A 24564-nucleotide genomic window follows, 5' to 3' on the forward strand; every position below is an offset into this window, starting at 1 on the left:
TTGATCTTGGACTTCCCAGTCTCTAGAACTGTGAGAAATAAATTTGGGGTGTATTTGTTTTTACAAATTTCCCAGTCTCTAGTTACAGCAGCAGAAATGGACTAAGACACTCCACTGGAGATATAAGGGTATTCTCTAATTCTATGTGGAAAGCAGATTATGTACCAATGCATGTTAAAGCACACAATTATCTGCTGGTTAAAAAAACATACAAGGATCCAATCTCCCCGTTGGACACACACAGAGCAACAGTAGGAAGGACACATTTCCGGCAAGCTGTGACTCTTTAAGTAAATACGTAGGAGGAAGCAAGTGCAGCTTAAAGTACAGTAATTGTGAGGCATATGACTGCAGTCATGTTTATGAGTGACTATACAGAGAGATTTCAATGAGTTGTACATATAACCCATACAGCAATGATTATATTAGAAAAAGGAAATTCATCTCTGACATTAATCATCAGGCTCCAGACACTCAACAGAATCGGCCCACAATATGGTTGTATTATTTTGCAAAGGAAAAAAAATGATTATCTGAAGGCTAATTTGAATCCACACTATATCAAATGAGGAAATATGCTCAAGTCACGACACAGCCAAGATTAATAGGTGTTTCCACCCACTCCTCAAACAGTTTTAGGTACAAAAAACAATGTCACTTCTCTTCCTAAGAATATGTTAAGCATAGAAATTTGCAGAAATGCATAAAAAAGCATTCCTTTCCATGCTCTCATTTTCTGGTGTTCTGGGTAGCTTTAAAAGTATGAACACTGAAGTACACCAATGCTGTCAGTTATAAAGGATTTGTATTCATTTCTGGGAGCTAAAAACAGAGATGCTGCTATGGTTTGGAATCATACTGCTCATCTCTTGGGTTTATAAAAAAAAAAGCTTGTGACAAGATTTTTTAAAAATCATTCCACATTTATCTTCATAAAACAATACAAAGTGAATTGCCAAATAAGCATATATGACACTTTAATTTACTCATCTATTAAAACTGCTTCAATTTAAACATCTGAATGATTAACAATCATTCTCCTATTTGCAATATTTTTCAACATGAGGTGTGCTCAGTAACATCAACATACATCAAGTATAACCATTCACTGATTTATTTAAGTTAACAAATTCTTATTGAGAACCTACTATGTACTAGGCAGTGTTCTAGCTGCTGGGGATACAGACAGGAATAAATTTAATCAAAGTCCTGGTTCTCATGGAGCCTACTGCCCATTGTGGGGTAGCGGGGATGGGGGTAGGAGGGATTAAACAAATAAATGTATAATGTGATTTTAGATAGACATAAGTGCCATGAAGAAAAACAAAGCAGTGCAAGGCTAGAAGACTGGTAGTAGAATGAGGGGTGGGGCTTTTTTTGGATATGGTGGTCACAGAACACCCTTATAAGGAAGTGACATTTGAAAAGAGACCAAACTGAGGGAAAGGAGCAAGCCATGTTGAGATCTGGGTAAAAGCTGACCTTCCTTCCAGGCAGGGCAAAGACCAAATGCAAAGGCCCTAGGCCTTGGTGGTTTGATAAACAGCAAGAAAGTCTGTATGGCTGGAGCAGAATACTTAAGCTGAGGAGATAAGGTGGAGGAAAAGGGCAGGACTCAGTTATGCGACTGAAGTCTAATGGACCATTATATAACATAGTTTTGAGCAAGAGTGACATGTCACACTAACTGAGGTTCAAGGGAGCTACTCTGGGAGACACAAGTGCACAGAAGGTTAGTTAGGAGACTATGTCAATACATAGAGCTTAACCTGATATCCTCAAAATGCTTTCACCCTTTAGGTTTTACAGGGAGGGTGGAAGGTAGGAAACTACTTTTTAAATTTCGTTATATCGAAACAAATACATGTAAAGTCACGTATACACGCTGTAACACACATTCCTCTCAGTGACTTTGTTAGAAAAACTGAAGAGTATTGTTTCAAATAATCTCAGTCAAGCAGCCTTAAAATCGTGCACAAAACAAGATGACCATCCTCATCCCTTTTATTATAACTAAATGAAAGTCATGTAAGAGTGAATAGTTCTTTTGTCCTTTAAACAGGCTATCTGAAAAACAGAAGCATACTGTCTTTTATTGTCAATTCATGGTTCACAAAGCCTCTGAGGCTGGCTTTCGTCCTTCAAAAGCTTTTAATGGACAGGTACATTTAAGCCTTATTTTACGGACTGTGAGAAATGGAATGCACTGGGAGCGGTCCCCGTCTCCCTTTTATGAAAGGAGGAAGATATCAGCAATGCAGAGTGACCTCACCTATAAGGAATGCATCAGTGACATGGAACAAAGGTGGCTTCCTACTTAAGGAAACCCAATCTGTTTCAGAAAACTGCTTCATTACTTTTGAATGATTTAGGGCTGCGCAGTATGCTAGAAACAATTCCATTCTTTAACCTCTATTTTATTAACAAAACTGTGATATCATTCTTCCTTCAAACATTAAAGAAAAGCCTTGCATATTCATCAATCAAAACTATATTTTATTCAGATCACCTTTGATCATACATGTGTTTGTGCCAACTAAGTGTATTTTTCAGTTGAAGCCTATAAAGGATAGGTGGTGTGCCTACAAGAGTGAGGACTCTGTTATGTTCCGCAGAGACTCAAGAACCACGTGAGATGTGTTAGGTAAAGGCAATTCACTCTTGTTTCAGGCTGCACTTAAGAGGCCCTGCGTTTTCACATTTTATAGCATGTTGAGTCTTCCAGCTTATGAACTGTATCACAGCTTACTTTTTCAAACAGTGATATCAATGCAAAACAAGTTCTTTGAGAACAGAATGAATTCATTCATGGCTAACCCAGATGCAACAAATAGGACACAGAGTTGCTAAAATATTACTTCTCTCTTTCAAGTTTATAAAATATCTTGTTACATATTTTTCCCCAAGGTAATGTGTCAAAAATTTACTTTCTGGAGTCAGATATACAATATTCCATAGGATCAGCTCTTAAAATGTTTTCATGACCATTGAAAAGCGCTATGAAAATTGCTACTATTCTCATTCTAAAGCTACTGATAAATAAGATAGTTGTAATCTAATTACTCCCTACCATCTGGCACCTGGGTGCCAATAATTAGCAACTCTGCCTGATTGCCAGATAACAGTCAACTAACCAGGAAAGTTGGTTTTAAGTATCAAACTGTGAATCAATTTTTGCCTCAATCTATCTTTAACCAACCTATTCTATTTTTTGGCTTAATATCCCAGTATGTCTAGTAATGCTGCCAAGAAACGATGACCTTCAGTTCAGGGACAGAGAATAAATACGTGCTGATGGACTGATGTATTCATAAGCAAAACACAGGCTCTTTTTTCATACATTCTAAATTTCAACATATATCACTGAACATAAGGCATGTTAAATAAATCCTAAACTGGCAACAACCCACAGTAACAGGCAGGATGGGTGGATTATAGCAAAGGGGAAATTAAACAAAAATATGACTCTAGCTAGTTGTTAATGATAAACACCCTCTGCCCAAATACTGACCTGATACCATGAAACCGGATGGAGAAAAAAGCCCTAGGGGTGGGAGGTGGGGACGACTGAGAAATTTACATATCAGGTTAATGTGAAAAATAAACTTGCCTCTCAAGGAAAAGTTTGGATCGCAAAGAAGAAACTTAAATAAACATAGTAACACATGAGAATTTACATAATAAATATTCACATAGAATTCCCACTTCTTACACACAAAGCTCTTCATTCATAGCATACCTAGAAACCACAGCGTGGCACATTTCTAAAGTTACCAAGCCTTCCTAGCGTGTTGCTCCTCAAAATCTCCCATTCTTTTTAATCCATAAGGAAATGTTAGGTAGACCTAGTGTTACTTATTTGTAGGTATCAGATAGCTTAGTCTCCTGAGAGAAGTAATAACTCAAGGTATTTCCATGTATATAGTTAAATTGTTGATACATTAACAATCACAGAGAATCCAGCCTTGCAGCTTTCTGAGCTAGAGAGCCCATGGGCTTTTGTCATGTTTCATATCACAGCTGGCTGGCTTATGATTTGAGACTTGGAAAGGATCCCTTGGGACTAATTTATTCTTCTAACTGCCCTTTTCTTCCCTCTTTCCGCTCCATTCTCAAGAATTTTAATTTAATTTTGAATGTGCATGTTGCCTCTCATAGGATTCAAAATGTAGAGGTGCTATTGCTAACCACATTACCTGTGCTTCCTACCATCCACAGGATTACCCACCTCTGGAATTACTTAGTATAGAGATGATCTGCATCAAAAGAAGCCATTATACATGTAACATTTTGCATTCTAAAAGATTTGCAAGCAGAGAAATTATAAGGTGTTTGGTAAAGATCAACATGACAGTTGGACAGCCAATTCCTATTAGATCAATTTCATTTTCCTCTATGTCAGAATGATGTGCCTGGGGGATAGGAGATAACATATCACATATTTTAACTTTTATAAGGCTTTTGACTCAACTCAGCAGAACATTCTTTCTAATAAACTAGGAAAACATGATTTCTAGACCACCATGGTGGGTGCAACCAAAATGTTTCAAGGGCCGCTCTCAAGAGAATTGTTATTCAATATCCAATTACAGTCAAGTTTCATAAGGATTTACCTAGCATTTGAGTACTACTGTCATTGCTGACTTAAATAGTGGGAAAATGAATGTGATTAAGCTTACCAAAATATACGTGTGGTTAGACACTCAAACTTACAAGGACGTGAATGTGTTCCAATGGACCTTGGAATTCTGGAATGTGAGTAGTCATCTATCAGTTCCATCAAGAAGTACTTACTGAACTGACCACCTACTACTTTTTCCACAGTCGTGAACAGAAAAGAGGTATAAAATTCAAAAGAGCTCCTGATCTCAAGTTCCTTATAACTTGGTACAGGAGACAACACTAAAGCACAATTAATTAGAGAACAATACCAAATGGGGGCAGAGAATATTCAAAATAAATGTAATAAGCAAGGTATATACGTGTTTAAGATCAGGTATCCATATGATCACAAATATGTATTAAAGCAATTGCATTTTGGATTGGCATTTTTCAATTCCTGTTGATAGTGGCCAATTGCTGACACTATCGTAAAGATTACAGAAACAAGTTTAATCCAGAGGGTAGTAAAAACTAACCACTTGAGAGATGGCGGAAACTGAATTTATCTAAGGAAAAGAGAAAATCTGAGATCTAGGCAAAGCATGAACCAGCAACGTAGTGAGTTATTTTTAAAGGTACACAACATGAGGATGTAAAAACAAGGAGCAGGAGGGTCCCATGACAGCCCTTCCACAACTTGAAGCCCCATTCAGAACTTTATCACCACACTAAGAGCTCTTCTGGACTTGAACCCAAGCACAGCAAGCAGGGGTTGGACAGCGTCCAAAGGAGAGTGACTAAAATGATTAAAATGTTAGGAAATGGGTCCTACGAGGACATGTAAATGAAACTCGGTTATTCAGTCCAGATAAAAAGAGAGGAGGTCAGGGCTGCCCCACAGCCTGCAAGGTCAGGAAGAAGAGGTACAGGGGAGCACTTCTTTTCCATTAAGGATGGGATGAGAGGAATGAGAGCACATTGCAAGGACAGGAATTTATATTTAACAGAAAAAAAGAACCTCCTCTGGCTAGGAAGATGGTAAGGCACTGGAATAAGTTTGTATCAACAAGCTTTTGAAACGTCCTTTTGAAGAGACTTTCTAAAAACACAGTAGATGACCATTTTCAAAAAATGTTCACCCAGTGTCGTTTCTTACCCAAAACAGCACATGAATATTTTACCTACAAAATCAGTATGTGAATATTTTAACTATAAATAGAAACTCCATTAAAAAATATATACTTATTGAAATTTGAAGCATAGCAAGGCTCTTCACTGTTGCAGCATTTGCAAAATGCATCAGAAAAGTATATAAATGCATTTGTTTATATCTGTTTATATATGTCACAATTTTTTAAAAGGGAAATCAGCTGCTCTAGATATGAGCTATTAAAAAATAACCAAAACATGGACAAACTGACCAGTAATAACTACTTAAGCCACATAATCTTAATGGTATGGAAGTGAGGGGAAGGGTGGGCAAGCTTGGGGAAGGGTAAGCAAAAATCAGCCACAAAGGAATAAAACAGTACACACATATGCATATGCATGGATACGTACACACACACACACACACACACACACACACACACACACACACAGAGTCCAGATAGATCCACTGACCCACCCGTCCATCCATCCATCCAACAGTGCATTAAAACATCCATGTTTTAATAATGGGCATAATAATCTTTCCTAACATTATTTTTTTTTTCTTTTTGAGTCAAGAGTCTCGTTCTGTTGCCCAGGCTAGAGTGCAGTGGCGTGATCACGGCTCACTGCAGCCTCGACCTCCTGGATTCAAGCGTTCCTCCCCCCTCAGTTTCTGAAGTTGCTGAGAGAGCAGGCACAAGCCACCATGCCCAGCTAATTTTTTGTTTTTGGTAGAGATGGGGTTTCACTATGTTGCCCAGGCTGGTCTCAAATTCCTGGGCTCAAGCAACCCTCCCGCCTCAGCCATCCAAAGTTCTGAGACTATAGGCGTGAGCCACCATGCCTGGTCTCCTTAAATTTTAAAAATTAGGACTGCACTACAAAGCACATCTAGTTTCCCTTACAGAACGTCTTAGGAGTCTAAGTCTTTAGTATTATGCTAAAGAAGTAACTAAATTGAATTTTTTTTAATTACTTGAGCTATTATTTTCCCCAATCACAGGGAAGGAGGCAGAGAAGGAAGGAAGGGAGGGAGGCAGGGAGGGAGAGAGAAAGGGAGGAAGGGAGGAAGAAAGGGTGGAAGGGAGGGAGGAAGGAAGGGAGGGAGAAATGGAAGGAGGGAGGGAGGGAGGGACAATGAAAACAGTGACAGACATCTAACATACTATAATGAATTCCACTGGCTGGATGTCTTATCATAGGATAAGAGAACAGGAAGAGATACTATAGATAGTGTTGCTCGCCATTTCCTTTTACAAATGAGGCCCAGAGAAGCTGACTGACTCAAACAGTGTGACACTATAGTTGTAAAACCAGAACTATCTTCTGTAGTCACTAATTTATGAACAGCTTGGGTATCTGAAGTTTAAGCCAGCTGTTTAAAACAGAACAAAATGTTCTACGGTATTAACATATAAGTGTTAATCAATTAAATTACCAGACTACATACACACCAATAGTCTGTTTTGTTTGTTTCTTTCCTTCTTTCTTTGTTTTAGAGACAAGGTCTCATTCTGTCACCCAGGCTGGAGTGCAGTGACAAGATCACAGCTCACTGCAGCCTCAAACTCCTGGGCTCGAGCAATCCTCCAGCCTCAGCCTCCTGAGGAGCTGGGACTACAGGTGCATGCCACCATGCCCAGCTAATTAAAAAAAAAATTTAGAAGGGGGATGGGGATCCCACTATGTTGCTCAGGCTGGTCTCAAACTCCTGGCCACAACTGATCCTCCCACCTTGGCCTCCCAAAGCACTGGGATTACAGATGTGAGCCAATCCACTTGCCCCAGAGTTTATTTTACAATATAACTGTGACATGGTATTAAAAGTTCTAATTTCTAGAAAGAGGGAAAACTGAAGATACTAATGTTTATTGAGCATGTACTAGGTCTTGGGCATTTGAGATTCCTTATTTCATGTAATCCTCACAAACTTGGAAAGCAGCTCTTCATCATTCTACAAATGAAATTAGGTAAGGAAGTAACTTGCCCAAGAGCCACACAGATAACAAGGAACAGAGGAAGTTCTGCCTGATAATAAATCTCCTGCTTTTCCTATTACCAGACACTTTCTGTCCAGCAGGAATCAGAGAGCACACAAAAAGGAACATTCGGAGGAAGAAATTAATTCCTCTGCATTTCCCCTGAACACTTTTGAAAAGTTTTGTATTCTCTGGCATCTCCCCTATGCTTAATGAATCCTGTTTTCTATATCCTGTGCTCACTCACACTGCTCTCAGCTAGGGTAACCTTATGGCCCTGTTCGCCCCAGACAGTCCTGACATACTCCTGTTGACTCTGCAAAATTATCAACAACATCCTTTTCACTCTCAAAAATCTCCCAGGGTAGAGGATAAACTACATGGTCGCTCTGCCTAAACTCCTCACTACAGCTTCCCCCATCCAGGCTTGCCTGACCTCAAAGAAGCTCAGTTACCTGCCTCCCCGCTCTTTCGGCATAATAAACGCCCTGTCCATCAAAGTAGGGGTTCTCACATCAGTAAAAACTGAGAAAAGAAATATGGTTAGGTAATTCTAAATATGGTTCTAAAGTGCAGGACATTTTAATATGCAGACAATCTCTAATTATTGGAATTTCAAGCAGTGTTAACAACTTTAGATGAAGATAATAATCTGGCAGAACAGAGGTGGATAATTCTAGCAGATGAGATCTAGCAAGCAAACCAGCCCCATTTAGAGCTTAATCCAAAGTCAGGCTCCCTAAACTGTCTTTGCTTTCCTGCTCTACCTCAATTCTAAATCTAACAGTTCATCTGAAGGCTCCTGTGGCAGGCACAGTGTGGGCTTCTAAGGGAATATTAAAGGCAGATTACTGGTGTCAATGGGCAAATGTGAGAACCACATGTCACCTCAATGCACCAAGATCATATCCAGGTGCCAATCTGAGTTTGTCCTAAATGTTCAATATCAAAGTTGGCTTTTGCTAGGGTAATTATTTTTTAAATTTCAGGGCTACAAAAGAATTCAGATATCAGAAAAGCCTCATTTTATAAACGAGAAAACTATGTCCTACAGAAGAGAAAACACTGGCCTCAAATCACATAGCCAGGACTAGAAAGCAGGTCTCCTCATTCTTTCCACCATATAGGTGATTCTCAGCTTCCACACATCATATATTTTCATGCTTCATATATGGAGACCCAATACTTTTCTGCTGCCAGATTTGAACTTTCTTGGAACAGCTGCTATGTAAACATTTCAAGCTGTCACACTTTGGGGCCTTTAACCAACACTTCAGCTTCAGCAACATCACAGGCTTTGCACAACAGTGTTAACACTTCCAGTGTCTTCTTAATATTTCAGACTTGTTTTACAAAAATGAGTAGAAAAAGAAAAATAAAAGTGCTACTATAGTACAGTTAAGACAGGAATGAAAATAATAAGATCTACCAAAAATGGCAAAAATATTTAGCCTCATAGACTTCAACTGTGGCAGAAAAAAAGCATATGAAATGCTGAAAAATAATCATCACCGCGCATAAAACACAAGTTCAATAATGGGGAAAAAAACTGTTCAAAGATTTTGAAAAAAACTGAAATAACAGAGATTAGTAAACTAAATGTCACTCTGGATAAGGTGGGCAAATGAAAACTTAAGGTTTGAAATCTAGTTTTATTATATAATGTTTATTCTATGTGTTTAATGTTTTTAAAAACTTTTTAAGTTTTTTAAGGATATTTAAAAACTAAGCAGTTATGTAATTAGGAATGTAAGAATATTTTTTAGCTCTACAAGAATTGAATCTCCTTATAACATATCTAATGTTCAGCTTTTCAACATTACTGCTCACGTTTCCAGGAACTTTATACAAATGCTAGGGATATTTGTATCCCACACTGACGCTCTTACTTACATTGCTACTGTATTATTTTGGGGTACTTCACATAAATTAAAACTAGATATGAAGCATCCTATAGCTAACTTTAGCTTTCTTTCTGTATAAATGTTCATTGCCTAGGACCGCTCATTACATATTAAAATAATGAAAATTCACTCCTGTTCATTCATTCCTGAATTGATAAGTGGTGAAACTACAGTGTTTCAAAAGGATTTTTTCTGGCAAAAAAAAATAATAATAATAATTTCCTTAATCCTTAAGGAATTTATTTCCTTAGGCTAACAGAAAAATGCTCAACATTGACAGCCCTTGCCTTTCTGCACTATGTAACTTAAAAATTCATTTGCATATCCTCCTACTGCTCACTTTTTTCATGTTTCACAACGCAAATAATCTACTATTTAACTGCTCTGTCAGCCATCTGAAATGGCACCTCCATTCCCTTCCCAGCTACCCCGAAAGAGCCCACTCACACATCTATCTTTAAAATGGCTGTGTTTACAGCCACCCATATGTCACCATTCATGAAGCAACTGCTACCATCCTCTTGACTAGGCATTGGCAGACATATACACGACAAAAGGATTGCAGAGCCACGAAAAAGGGTGCCTGGGGCTCTGAATTTTTCTTTTTAAGGTTACTACCTTCAGAAGAAACTAAAAATCAAAATTTGTAAAAGAGCAGAAGATACATGCACTCTTTATAATAAAAGCTTTGGGAGAGTGAGGGAGTTGAAGTTTCTAAATGAGGGAGCCTTACCAGCAAGGCAGCCTCTAGGCATAATATTTCTATCATATGTACACCTCACTATACTATGTTGCTATGTAAATGAGGCTTGCCTGCTATCTGAGTTCCTCACTATCCATACTATGTCGCTATGTGTAGTATTTCTATCACAAGTACATCTCACTATAATATTTGTGCTAGGTTGCTAAAGTATTGTGGACCCTTAAGAAGAATCCTGCCACAACATGAATTACAAAGTCATTTGCCTTTTGACCTTAAAATTTTAAAGTCTTTTTACATATTGTCTTGGGTTTGCTTAAACTACATTAAGCAATATACTAGAGAGAGGATAGATTAATGAATGGAGTGAGCGTCTGACCAGAGTGGAAAAAAGCAGGCATTCTTCCCAATAGAGTGAGTTAAGGAATGGAGGTGTGCAAAGGAGAGCTGGGGGCTCGTGGAATGCTGAGAAAAGACCACAGGCAACAGAAAAATAGTCAGGGGCTTGAACTGACATACTGCCCCTACTCACATGCCTTTTTTGAGCCTCTGATTTTATTCTTTTGCTTTTCTGAGACCAGAGACTAATTATGGGGCAAAACAAAGCATTTTGAGAAGACAACCCAGAGAAGCAGTTTTAGGAAGGCAATGGAGAAGGACTGCTTTCCTGTCCCCCGGTCTGTTCTGCCGTCTCCCCACTGCGCCTCTTTTAGCCACTTGGAAAGAACAGACCACAGCTGCAGGCCAGGGCAGTGCAAGGTGCTGCAAGGCAGAGAAGTTAACACTCAACACAGGTTCTATAGCAGCTGATGCAAAAGCCAGGGATGAAGTGCTAAAGCCAGAGAGCCAGGGCAGAGGTGGAACTTTTCAAAGAACCTCAAGAACAAGATGGACCTCCAGCTAAAGCAAAACTAGATTTTACCTCTTTCCTCCCTTTCCCTCGGATTTTCCTTTTCCCTGCCCAGCCAGCAATAACAGAATAATTTCTCTCCTTCAGTCACCCAAAAGAGAAATGTAAATAAATAAATAAGGACTGGAGCAATAGTGATAATAAATGAAGGAAACTGGGACAGGTCGGGGATCGGGGTTGCCAAAGAGATCTGCATCAGGCTATTTTTCACACACAGGAAACCAACATAACTGAGTTCATGTCTGTATTTTATGTAGCTCTACAGCCAAACACTACATTCACTTTATAATCTTTTCTGTATCTTTTCAGTAACTTTGGTTCTCATCATCCCAAATAGAAATGAAATTAAATATACAGCTAAGGATCCCTAGAGAGGTTGGTACTCACTTCACTCACTTATTCACTTATTTATTCAACAAACCTCTTGTGAGTGTATACTCTGTGCCAGACACTACAAAGGGCTCTGAAAAGTCAAAGATGGACCAAACTCAGCCCCCTCACCACCCCCATTCCCACAACCACTCTGCATGGAGCTTAGGTCCCTATGGCTCCACATCTTTGAGCTGAAGAAATGAAGCCCAGAGAAACCCCACAACCAGCCCATGGCAGTGCTGGAACCAGAGGCCACAACTTCTGACCTCCAAACCACACTCTTCCCCATACATCAAGCTAAGGAGAGTCTGCTTTCCTGGTCCATTGTCATTGTAAAGGAGCTTTATTTGTCCTCTTTTTGTCAAAACAAAATAGGAAGCAAGGACAGTGAGGAAAGAATAACCTCTGCCAGCTGCAACTGAGAAAAGATTCCCCTGCTAAAAGCAACATGAGGTCCCAGGGAAAATGTTTGTTACTTAAGTCAACTGCAGGTAAGGGAAGGAAGCATTTGGGATCGGAAATTGGACAAGTTAAAGTCTTTCAGCCATCCCTCCTACATCCATGAAATAAGAATAATAAGAATAATAATGTATAGTGAGCCGTAAACACGCCAACTGCACTCCAACCTGGGCAGGAGTAAGACCATCTCAAAAAAAAAAAAAAAAAAAGAATGCATAATAGCTTCTTATAGATCAATGTGAGTAGATACGGAAGCTATCCAAGTTTTATCATTAAATTAAAAACCTCAAATTGCAGAACTGCATATACAATGTGATTCCATTTCTATTCAATTTTTTGTCTGAAAGAAAACACAAAAAAACCTCATGACAGTGGTTACCCCTAGAGATTAGGAACAGAGGAGTAGAGATACTGGAAGCCTTGATTTTCTCCTTTACATGGTCTTCTACTATTACATTTCTTACCATGAGCATGTATTATTTTTAATTTTTAAAACAGAAAGAAAAATACTATGAGTATTTTTCTTACACTGAGTATTTTTTAAACAGAAAGAAAAATGCTATGAGAAAAATACCATGAAGAAAAATTCTATGAGTAAAAATACTATGAGAAAAATACTATGAAAAATTCAATGAATGGTACACATAATTAGTACACTTTTCTATATGTATATTATACATCAATAAAGAATTTTTTCAAAAACTGGAGTAGGTCTATGTGCTTAAACATGAAAAGATTTCATAGATATAGTAAATGAATTAGCAAATCATTGCATCTCCAGAGTATGAAATTCTAGTTCTGCAAAAAATCAAGAAAGTATACACATACACATACAAATGTATATGAAAAAATCTGCAAGTATATACACACAATAACATATTCTTCTATACTGTTGAATTTTTTTTACAACCAGAATGCTTTTACATACATTTTGAAATCTACATTCTTTTTCATTTTAAAAATGATAACACTTTGGCTGGGTGCCGCGGCTCATGCCTGTAATCCCAGCACTTTGGGAGGCTAAGGTGGGTGGATCACTTGAGGTCAGGAGTTGGAGACCAGCCTGGCCAACATGGTGAAACCCCACCTCTACTAAAAGTACAAAAATGCCAGGCATGGTGGTAGGCGCCTGTAATCCCAGCTACTTGGGAGGCTGAGGTGGGAGAATTGTTTGAACCCAGGAGGCTGAGGTTGCAGTGAGCCGAGATCTCACCATCGCCCTCCAGCCTGGGTGACAGAGTGAGACTCTGTCTCAAAAAAATAAATAAATAAAATGATAACACTTGACCCCAGAAAGCTGTTGTGAGGTTTACATGATTATGGTTGCATAATACTTTATGTGATATAAAAAAGAATCATTACTTTTTTAAAAAAATTATCAATTAGTATGCACCACAGACCCCCTTTCCCATACCTGCCTTCTACCCCGTTCAAGATCTCATCTCCAAGCCTCACCATCAAGCCTAGCTCAGGAATGAAGTAAAGGTCAGGGACAGGGCAGACATGAAGCCTGGAGTAAGGATCAAGGATGGCTAAAATAAGAGGTCAAGCATGCAACAAACATGGTTTAGCCAAAACAAACAAACAAACAAACAAACAAAACCCACCTTTTCCGTTCTAATTCAATCATTCTGAAACACACAGAAACATTTCCCTCATCCAAACCACCACATTAAATGTCTTGCTTGGGTCTGGTATGAGTTAATACACATCCTCATCCCCATCTGTGCGAAGACAACAATTCCTTTGTCAGTCAGTGTTTGTAGTGAACCTTACACGCCAGGGGAGCATGTCCCAACCACTCTGGTCCACACTTGGTATTCTTTGACCATGCACTTAATCCAAGGACCACGAACTACAAAAAAGAACCCCATCATAGATAGAGACTTATTCTATATCTTATCCCACCCCCTGATGCTTCACTATCTGCTGCCTTATTTGTTGTTTCTTGTGTGTTACCTCCCCCAAATGTAAACTTTTTCAACAGAAACATGCATTAATATCATCTTTGACCTAGTATAGATTATTGAACATAACTGGACCTGAAAGAAGCTCTCTACAGGTGCTTGTTCATAGATGGATGTCAAAGATGTCCCACGGCACAGTTCACAGCAGGCAGTTGCTTTCCACACCAAACCTGGAGCAACTCAGTTGTCCTAACTTTCTCCCACTACTTCCTTCAATTCTTTCTGCCAATGCCATTCCTTGGAATAAAGCCTAGAATGCCTTACTAGGGTGCTACTTAGTCCTGGAAAGCACCAAGTAAGGATCTGTATTTGGTTTGTCCATCATTACCTATCCCTTGAGTAATGCCTTAGGTACTACTGAGTCCTGGAAAGCACTCTCTCCAGACTCCAGCTACAGATCAATCCAATTTGTCAGAGATAAGAAAGTAGTAGTTTTCCCCTCTCAATATTTCCTTTATTTCCTCCAGAACTTTCTGTGCATCTGGTATATTGTCACATAAACGTCAACTTCCTTATAACATGCCTGTCTATTTTAAGAAATTATGCCAGGCAATGTGGGTAGTTGAGGGAGTAGGGAGGGGCTGAACAACTTCTCAAAGATATTCCATGACAGAACACAGAAGGCTGGACCACTGCCAGTTTCTGGGGAAACCAGGACTGAAGGGATTGGCAGTGGACCGAGAGGCCACTCAAGGGGCTGACCTTTAGGAGTATGTCTACAGTCAGAGTTCAAGTCGGCTAGGGCTACCACATCCAAGTGCACAGACTGGGTGGCTTAAACAACAAAAATGTATTTCCTCACAGTTCTGGAGGCTGGAAGTCCAAGATCAAGGTGTCAGTGGGGTTGGCTTCCTTTGAAGGCAACTCTCCTTGGTTGGTAAGTGGCATCTTCTCCATGTGTCTTCACATGGTCTTCCCTGTGTGTCTGCATCCTCATCTCCTCTTCTTATAAGAACACTGTTCTTACTGGATTACGGCCCATGCATGTGACCTCATTTTACCTTAACCCCCTCTTTAAAGGTCCTATCCCCAAATATGGCCACATTGTGAGGTACTAGGAGTTAGAACTTCAACGTAGCAATGTTGGGGGACATAATTCAGCCCCTAATAGTCAGCAATAGGGAAAGAGGGAGAAAGGAGGTATGACTGTGCTATGGAGAAATGAAAGCAGACACAGCATTTACAGGGGAAAATAAATTTCATCTGTGTTCCCTCATATCTAGAATTCCCTACCTTTCTTTCCCCATCTCTCCATTCTTTGACACAAGCTCCAATCCCGTATCTGTTCTGAAGCCCTGCTAATCGTCTCAGTCCCAATGGTCCCTCTTTCTTATCCCAAATGCAGAGCACTTCCCATCTATCCTACCCATCTGACCCTTCACCCTACGTGGCCCTTGGGGCAGTTCTTGATGCCTCCTACATTATCGAATTTGAGGCCTCATCTTACACCGTCCCTGTGGCTTGCCTAGTTCACACTTACCTTCTGTCAGTTCTTCCTAGGAGGCACACCCCTTCCTGTGTAGGTCAGCCCCTTTGAAATATTCTTCCCCTCTGCCCCTTCCCTGCCCAGCCCCCATTCCCTAATTAATATCATTTCACCCTTAAGATCTCAGCTCAGATGCCTCTTCCTCAGGAAGCTTTTGAAGATCACACACACAATTCACCCTCACGCTAAATGCAGGTCTTTCTTCTATCCTCTCCCCTAGCTTTGTGTCTTAGAACTTATTTAATTACATGCCTGCATTGTTATTATTTTATTAATGTGTCTCTCCCACAAGATGGACTACACATTCAAAAGCTAAGAATGGTTTGTCTACCATTACCTATCCAGCAGCCAGTGTAGTGCCTGGCGCCTAATGAGTGCTTAAGAAGTATTTATTAAATAAAGCAACGAATAAACTAAGTATAAATTAGTATAAATCAGGGGGTCTCATGTGATCTATTTTTTGGATGAATAAATTTGCTGTGAAGTAGAGGCATCATGAAATCATTAAGTAATGATATCTAAACAGAAACATGCACAGATATTAAGAGAACTTAATGTTAAGAGATATTAAGAAAACTTAAAAGAATTTGCTTTTTTTGAGATGGAGTTTCGCTCTTTTTGGCCAGACTGGAGTGCAAGGGTGCGATCTCAGCTCACTGTAACCTCTGTCTCCCGGGTTCAAGCGATTCTCCAGCCTCGGCCTCCCAAGTAGCTGGGGTTATAGGCAAGTGCCACCACACCTGGCTAATTTTGTATTTTTAGTAGATACAGGGTTTCACCATGCTGGCCACGATGGTCTGGAACTCCTGACCTCAAGTGATCCACCCACCTCCTCAGCCTCCCAAACTGCTGGGATTATAGGCGTGAGCTACCACACCTGGCCAGCTTAAGAGAATATTAAAGAGAAGTTAATATCTATGCATGTGTCTGTTTAGATATTATTACTTAATGATTCCTTAAATCACTGGAACTGCGCATAGAAAGCAGAAACTATTAGGTCTAAATTCTATAGGAACTACTTAAAAACCATGCTTTCCTTATCTAATTTATATATATGCATTTTAACTTCTGCAGCTACATTTCTTAGGCCATTAACAGGTATGAGCAGTGTCCCTTTCCCTATGGCTCATGCCACTGCTTGATTTTGGCCTAAAACCAACAGGAATTCTTTACTTAGAGGTAAAAAACTGATGGATTCCCATGGTGATTCCAATCCCACACTCTCCTTTTCTCCTTCAAATTAGGCAGGAAACACTAAGATTTTGGGAACAAGATGTGTGTCACACATTGGAAATGTTCAAATCTGTTGATAACATTCAATATGCTTTGGCTAAATGCATGAGGAGGCCACATGGTCACAGCCTAACCAAACACAGAACATAACTAATAAACTGAAGCAACATTCCACGTTATCACTTTCAGCTTTGCACAACATATGGAAACAGGCTCACTGCACCACTTGGTTGTGTCAGAACACTTAAGGGAGGAGGATGCACATTTGGGATTTATTACAGTCACTCACCTAAGGGAAGTGTCCAAAGAAGTGCCTTACAATATCCATGTGGCTTCATGTTACAGAATTCTCACTCTTAAAAGGAGTCTTTTCTAGAAATGTATTGATCTTTCAGGTGTTTGAACTATATGTATGGCCCTGACTGTTGTGAATATTTGAAAGCAAAAGGTACTAGTAACTTATTGAGAAACCCTTTTTTAAAAAAAAAGGGGGGGGGGGCAGGAGATGGGGGAGGGGTAGCAGGGGGAGGGGTCTTGCTACGTTGTCTAGGCTAGACTTGAACTCCTGGGCTCAAGTGATCCTCCCGCCCCAGCCTCTGGAGCAGCTAGGACTACAGATGCAAGTAGCTAGGGGCTAGAGGCGAGTGCCACAGCAGCTGGCTCGAAAAACTATTTTAAACTAGAAAAAAGGCTGTTCTTTTTCTAAGTATTGCATCAATTGCATCAACTCAGACAACTGAATAGGTTTGTTTTTGTCCTCCATCCTCCCCCAGCAAAATAACAGACATATTTCCTCTTCCATCCACCTCAACTATTTTATCCCAGTTATAAGGCTCAAGTTTAGTTGAGTTTCTTGGCAAGTAATTTTTCTCATGCTAAAGAAGAAACAGGAAGTAACTTAGGAAAAGCATATAAACCAGAAAAATAATACTAACATGATCAAAATCTCCAAATAATTTACCTAAGAAGTTCAATTTTGGGAGCTTAGCAGTTCAGATAAATGAGAATTACATAGTCAATTTCCATGTTAGCAAGAAAACTTAAAATTCAAAAGACATTGAGTGTTTGAGCCTCTCCTTAAATTCCTCTTTATCGGTGAACAAACATTCAATGCATTCCTCGCAACAGGTAAGGCAGTGTCAACAACTAAGATACAGTATTCCAGGAAGCCATGCCTTCCCTAGTCTAATTAACAGGGAAACAAAACCTTTCCAAAGATGCAAATCTACACCTTTATTAAGCTAAACAGACCTACATCAGGTGTCTCAGAAATTATCAACTTGACCACTGGTTCTGGGATTAAAATATTCGAGTCCAAATAAGTAAACTCTATAAAAAAAAAAGGAAATCTAAGAAAAGCACTGTAAGCAGATCAGTTTCACAACATGTGGGCTCCAAATAAGGAAAAGAAAACCTCCTTATCCCAAAATTCTCAATATCTTTAAATAAATAAATATGTCAAAAGAAACCTGACAGCCTTAATGATGAAACTGTTTTCTGATCAGGTTTTCTAGTGATTAAAATGGTCTATATACTTAAATACTTCCTATCATTTACAAAAGATGAGCCTGAGAAAGAAGTAGGAAAACTATTCTGTTAAAACTGCCTGGTATCCACATCTGTGAATTATGGGATCTAATGCCATCCCAATGGGCAGTTCCTGTATTAAATGAAAGATGTCACTTTTGAGTGCTTACTGAGGACATTTGAAAAAAAATTCTCATCTAGATTAATTGTTCTTTAAAAGCAGATTTTACCAGTTTGGCCAATAATTTAGAATTCCTTCTTCTTACAAAAATGAAGTTGTTTTAATTACTGATGCTATTGACTACTTTTTATTTTTGCAAAAATGAGAAAGCACATTTTATCAGGAATCCATCACCTGCAACATAACTTATATTTATTAGAAATACCTATATTTCTAATAAATATAGATTATTTATATATATTTCTAATAAATACAGAAATTTTGTGTGGCAGTTGTGGTAGCTGTCCAAATAATTAGCTTCATCTAAAATTATTTCAGCCCAAACTCAAATCCCAAGAAAAATCATTTTGATGGAAATACTTCATTTCATTCACTACAAAGCCCAACATAAAGCTAGATGTTTTAGTGTAGTCCTAAGTGACATTTTGTTGCTACAGCAACGAAACTCTGCTACCTGTAGCCATGATTTGTTAAGAATTCCACCAACGAGTAAATTCTGTGCTGTGTATTCATAAAACCAATAGAATGATTCTAAGCAACATAAAAATTAAGGCTTGATTTCCTATTTATGATTTACCCACATACATATTTACAACATATATACTACATATGTACTACATACATGTAATTATGACTCTCAGCCCCATCAAAATGATAAAATACCAAATATCCATTTTAAAATGGGCACAGAACAAAAGCTGGTTTAGATTTCATTCACTAATTGCTGCTTGTTTCCCAAAATTTATCTTAAAAGATAACAGAGACTATCTAGAGATAATTTTCAAAACAATAAAATTTATTATTTATATCCAATCTCATTCCAAGATGGGGGAAAAAAATATTCAGAGGTATAATCTATCTGTTCCAATATGTGTGGTTTCCTAAGCAATAAGTTGACTTCGAAAACACCAAGCTAAAGAATAAAGAAAAAATGTGGACATCACCACCTTTATTCACCAAACTACCTCTGTAGGCTACTTACCCTCACTGGGGGGCTCCAGGCTTGCACCCGAGGCTGCTGTCCACCCTGGGAGCTCTGCAGATCTTTTGAGCTACAATTAGCCACAGTGCTGCTCTGAGACCTTAATGCATTTGTGCAGTTGGTCCCACTTCCCCCACCAGGACCAGGTTTCCAAGGCCTCTGTTTGATGCCATCCAGAAGTCTGACCAGCAAGATGTTACTGGGAAGCTCCTCGACACCCGAGCCAACGAGAGTCCTGCACTCGGGACATCTGAGTTCATTTCGAGAACCTACGATCCCCAGCAAACATCGCTTGCAAAACGTATGCTGGCAAGGCAAGACCTTCGCAGAAGCATCAAGGCGCTCTAGACACACCGGACACTCCAAAAGATCCAACAAGGCTGATTCATCCATCTTTATCTACTTTACTGAGAAAAAAGCTTCAGAAATGTTCATAGTTGTGTGCATCCCTTAAAATGACTCATGTAACATCCATTTCAGACTTTGCTCTAGAGTCATGGGGAAAAAGGGGAAAAGAGAACATGAGTGTTGTTATCTAGGGAAAAAGTTCACAAGGAGCCAAGAATCAAAAAGTACCCAAAAGTACACTATTCCCTGTCTGAATAGTGTAGCTTTGCTTTGGAATGTGGGTTCCTAAACTCCAAAGTCAACAACTGAAAACAAAACAGGCTTTCTAAACAACGCAAAATTAACCCCTGAAGATATCTAGGGATTCCTGGGCAAAAACAAGGCACAGGGTATTACATAATTCCCGCAGAAGGATTTATGAAGTGCAATAAGGAACATAATTTCTTAAGCTCTGAAAGTGATATCAGCTGCCTTAATAAAGGCTTCAACTCACAGGAGAAGCTGACAGAGGCCATTGAAAGTTTCCTCTACCTGAAATTTACTTTTATATCCAACTAAATTCCCTTTTTTAAGCCACTTTAGCGTTTAAGAAACCATGCCTCATGTGATCGCTCGTGGTAAATGATCCCAATATTAAATACATATGTTTCTTCGCTGTTCTTAAAAATAGAACTGTTTAATCTTGCCCAACCAAAAAGAGCTGAAAGTTGACAATTCTAAAAGACACAGATTTGCTTGAAAGCAGCTAAAACAGAAAAGCGCCCTTCAGGGCAGTAGTTGATAAACTCAGAAACACATTTCTGAACGGCCTGTCCTAATCCCATTCAGAAAAGCTGGCAAAATTATCACCAAAAGAATTCGACAATGGAATGTTGGACTGGAAACTGTGGGCATATGAAAATGAGGCCATTCAGGAAAAAGCAAGCCACTTACTGCGCCGCTCTCCCCCCACCGCCAAAATAAATGTAAATGTGAATGCCCAGGAGAAAGGGGGTAAAAAGATTTGGCTGGGAGCATTAACAGCTGTTCTTGACAAAGCCGGAGCGGGGGAGCCCCAGGGCTGCACCGCCGCTCCCACGGCGCCGAGCACAGGTACTCCCAAGCCCGCAGGGAGGCGCGGCGGCCGCTCGCCGCAGACACACCCCGGGGCCAGGTGTCGGCGGCCCCCGGCAGGAGCCGGTCCCGGCCTGGGGCTGCGGCCCGGCGGGTCCCGGCGTGGGGATCTCACCCTACAGCCTCCCTCATCTCCGCCTCCCTTTAGGTCAGGCCGGGGACACAAATCCCCCTACACGACTGCGGGAAGTTTTCAAGGACTTAAAAATAAATGCGCAGGCTTAAGTTGCGAAACTCAGCCCCACAGAGTGCCACGGGGAAGCAGCTTTCTAGCCCAGCCGAGATAAGGCGACAGTCCCCAGAGAGACCGCGCCATCCGGGAAGCAGGGGGTGCTGGGCTGCGCCCGGGGAGACCGCGGCACGCAGCCCTGGCAGCTTCCTGCCCGGAGAAGGCAGAGGCCGCGGGCTGCTCCGCTTCCGCAGGTCCTGATTCCCGGCCCACGGGGACCCGAGGGCGAGGAGAGAGAGAGACCGACCCAGGGCGGGGATGGGGGAATGCCCAGACCACCGCCTTCTCCGCGGCTAGGGGTCCGCCGACGCTGGGTCCCCGCCGACCCCGCGCCGGCCGCGCGCCCTACCTCGCGCCTCGGCTCCTCCTCTTTGTTCGCGGCCCCGCAGCGGCGGCGGCGGCTGATGCAGATGCGGCCCCACCGCGCTTGCCGCTCGCTATGTCTCTGACGCCGCGGCGGCACCAGGAGACTCCTCTCTGCTGCCCCCCTCACGCGCGCACACACACCACACCGCCGCCGCCGCCGCCTCCCACTTTCCCAGCCAAGGAGGGCGGAGGAAGAGGAGGAGGAGGCCGGGCCGCAGCCGGCGCCCGGGGCGCAAGGGGGCGGCCCCGCGCCACAGCGCCTTCCCCGGGAGCGGGCGCAGCACCTCTCGGAGCCACCCGCCACCGCGCCGGCCTCCCGCGCTGAGGTGACCTGCGCCCAGTACCCCGCCGGAGCCCGGGGACGGGATTGGGGCGGCGGCCTGAGGGGGCGCTGCAAGAGCCTAGAGGATGGGGAGCGGGGCCCCCAGGGGACTACGAGGGGAAGGCTCGGGGACGGACGCCTTCTCCCTGAGGAGAACGCGCCTGAAAAATGGAGCCACCGGACGGGGAGGCTGCGGGAGTGGAGGCTGGGGAAAGCAGGAAGAAGCCCCGGGGCAGGGTCCCGCCGCCTCCTCCTCCCCTCGGCGGGGCTGGGCGCCCTGGACGGACCCTTCCTCCCCAGGCTGGGCGAGTCGCGGCACGGGAGGGGCTGGGTCCGCGGAGGCGGCGGAAGCAGTCCTGGCGGGAACCGATCCCGCTGCGCTTTGCGTCTGGTTGCCCACCCCCGACACTTACTTGGTAGAGTCGGAGCGAAGTGTTGCCCCTTAGGGCCGAGAGCGGCGTGGTGAATCGATGGGGACAGTGCCGCGGCCACCTGTCCGCACCCAGCCATCAGTCACCCCGGGACCCAAACCGGAGCAAGCCTGGAGGACCGCTGGCCCCAAAGCCCAAGGCTAGGAAAACGGTAGTACGGACTTCCAACCCATTCTCGGGGGCTCTGTTATCCCTGCCCTAAGTGGGGAGAATTGAGTCTGACCTCAGGTGGGCGGGCTGGCACCGCAAAGCACGCTGAGAGGGGCCTCTTTTATCTGAGCCTGGGCGGCTGCCCTCATCGCAGTAATTTTTGTTTTGATTGCTCCAAGCACACACCTGTAAACCGAAGTGGAGTTTTGAAAAACATCTTGTCCATAGGTTTTGAGGTTTTTCAGTCTCGATTTAGTGGAGAAGCAAGTTAAAATTTTGTCATTGATCTAAAGTTGACGTTACTATATTTGCATTTACCATCAATTTACAAAAAGTTATCCCAAATACCTTTCCTCAAAGGTGGGCAGAAACTAGGTGGTTATAAGAAGAAAGGGTTGCAACAGATGATGCAAGAAATCTCTGCCCAGCCACCAACTAGGTTTATGATTTGACGAGGAGTCTCAGTTTATCCTCTAGTCTCCAGCTAGGACCATAGCTAAACCATTCAAGACATAAGGATCACATAAGCCTGAAAAAATTATAACAGCTAACAATGATCACTCACTGTAAATCAGGCACTGTGCTGAACATTTTTCATGCATAAGTTCAATTCTTACAGCAACCCTCTATGTCATCTTGTCTCAGCCTTATTCTAAATAGATTCATATGCTGAGAGTCATAATATATGAACACCAAAAATAATAGCCCACTTCCCCTTCCATTAGAAGTGAGCAAATACATGGGCATTTGAGCTGAGAAAGACGACAGAAGGAATGAATGGAATGGAGAATTTCTAGTCCAGTTTACAAACTGAAAGTTACTACTTAGTTCTGCATGTGGAACTGTGCAGATAGATGATGAGGCTGACCAGAAGATTACAGTCAATAAACAGATAGGGATTATTTGCGGTTATTAAAACTGAAGCTCAAATAGGTTAACTTTCCCCTGATCACACAGTAGGTAATGTTGAACCAAGACTCAGTCCCAGCTCTCTGGATTCCAAGTCCAGTTCTCTTTCCACCATTCCAAGGCCCTGTCTTTTGCACAGGACCGTCATATCCCCATCCTAGGCAAAGCAAAGCAGTGTGTCTGTTCCCAAGGGAAAGAAGAAACTGTTAATCATGTAATTACTCGAAAGCAAGGGACAATTTTTATTGTGTTCTTATTTTGGTTTCGTGTGTGTTTTTAGAGAGCAGTACACAAGGTCATAGGTAGAATGGTGCAGCTCTTGAAACTCCCGGCAAAAGAAAATCAATAGTCACACCCATTTTCTTTTCTTTTTTTTTTTTTTTTGAGACGGAGTTTCACTCTTATTGCCCAGGCTGGCACCCACCACACCCGGCTAATTTTGTATTTTTAGTAGAGACGGGGTTTCTCTATATTGGTCAGGCTGGTCTCGAACTCCTGACCTCAGGTGATCTGCCCGCCTCAGCCTCCCAAAGTGCTGCGATTACAGGCGTGAGCCACGGTGCTTGGCCACACCCATTTTCAAAGAACTGAAGACAATGTGTCCCAAGACTGCAGTGGTCAAAGAATCTGGCATACCTCTCATGAATATTATCTGGGATGTGGCTGCAGTTCTTTGAATGCCCCTGGTGCATGCTATAGTTTTTAGAACGCAACACTTTTATTAGCTTCAGCTACTCCAGCTGTAAAGTGAAGTTTTAGGCAAGTTACTTTAACCTCCTGAGCCATTTTCTGTCAAATGGTGAAAAAAAAATCTCTTTCTCAGAGTGTTGTGGGATGACTAGATGAGACAACATGCTGGTTCTTTGTAATCTGTATATCTCTATTAAAGTCAGATAGCATCATTATCATAATCTGCCAAGAATCATCCAGGCAGTTATTCTGGGCAAAGTCATTTCTTCTCAGGGTCTTAAAAAAGTTTGGGACAGGCCAGGCATGGTCGCTCACACCTGTAATCCCAGCACTTCGGGAGGCCAAGGCAGGTGGATCACCTGAGGTCAGGAGTTCAAGACCAGCCTGGCCAACATGGTGAAAACCTATCTCTAGGAAGAATACAAAAAAAAATTAGCCAAGCATGGTGGCAGGCACCTGTAATCGCAGCTACTTGGGAGGCTGAGGCAGGAGAATTGCTTGAACCTGGGAGGTGGAGGTTGCAATGAGCCGAGATTGCGCCACTGCACTCCA

At 41.7% G+C, this 24564-nt stretch overlaps 1 protein-coding gene across 2 annotated transcripts in view; it reads right to left on the bottom strand.

Annotated features, from left to right (window-relative positions):
- The window catches only part of SH3RF1 (SH3 domain containing ring finger 1), a 176986-nt gene extending 155163 nt beyond the window's left edge, over positions 1-21823 (bottom strand). The window contains exons 1-2 of one of the 2 annotated variants that reach the window (XM_054485177.2): positions 21494-21823; positions 19455-19942 (exon numbers count right to left, since the gene is read on the bottom strand). In XM_054485177.2, coding sequence (XP_054341152.1) covers positions 19455-19847 — 393 coding nt within the window. In that variant the 5' untranslated portion in view covers positions 19848-19942; positions 21494-21823. The remainder of the gene's footprint in view (positions 1-19454; positions 19943-21493) is intronic. The other variant, XM_063664278.1, reaches the window with a different exon arrangement.
- Positions 21824-24564: the final 2741 nt, after the last annotated feature.

Source organism: Pongo pygmaeus, chromosome 3, assembly GCF_028885625.2.
Source record: "Pongo pygmaeus isolate AG05252 chromosome 3, NHGRI_mPonPyg2-v2.0_pri, whole genome shotgun sequence".
NCBI classification, from domain to species: Eukaryota; Metazoa; Chordata; class Mammalia; order Primates; family Hominidae; genus Pongo; species Pongo pygmaeus.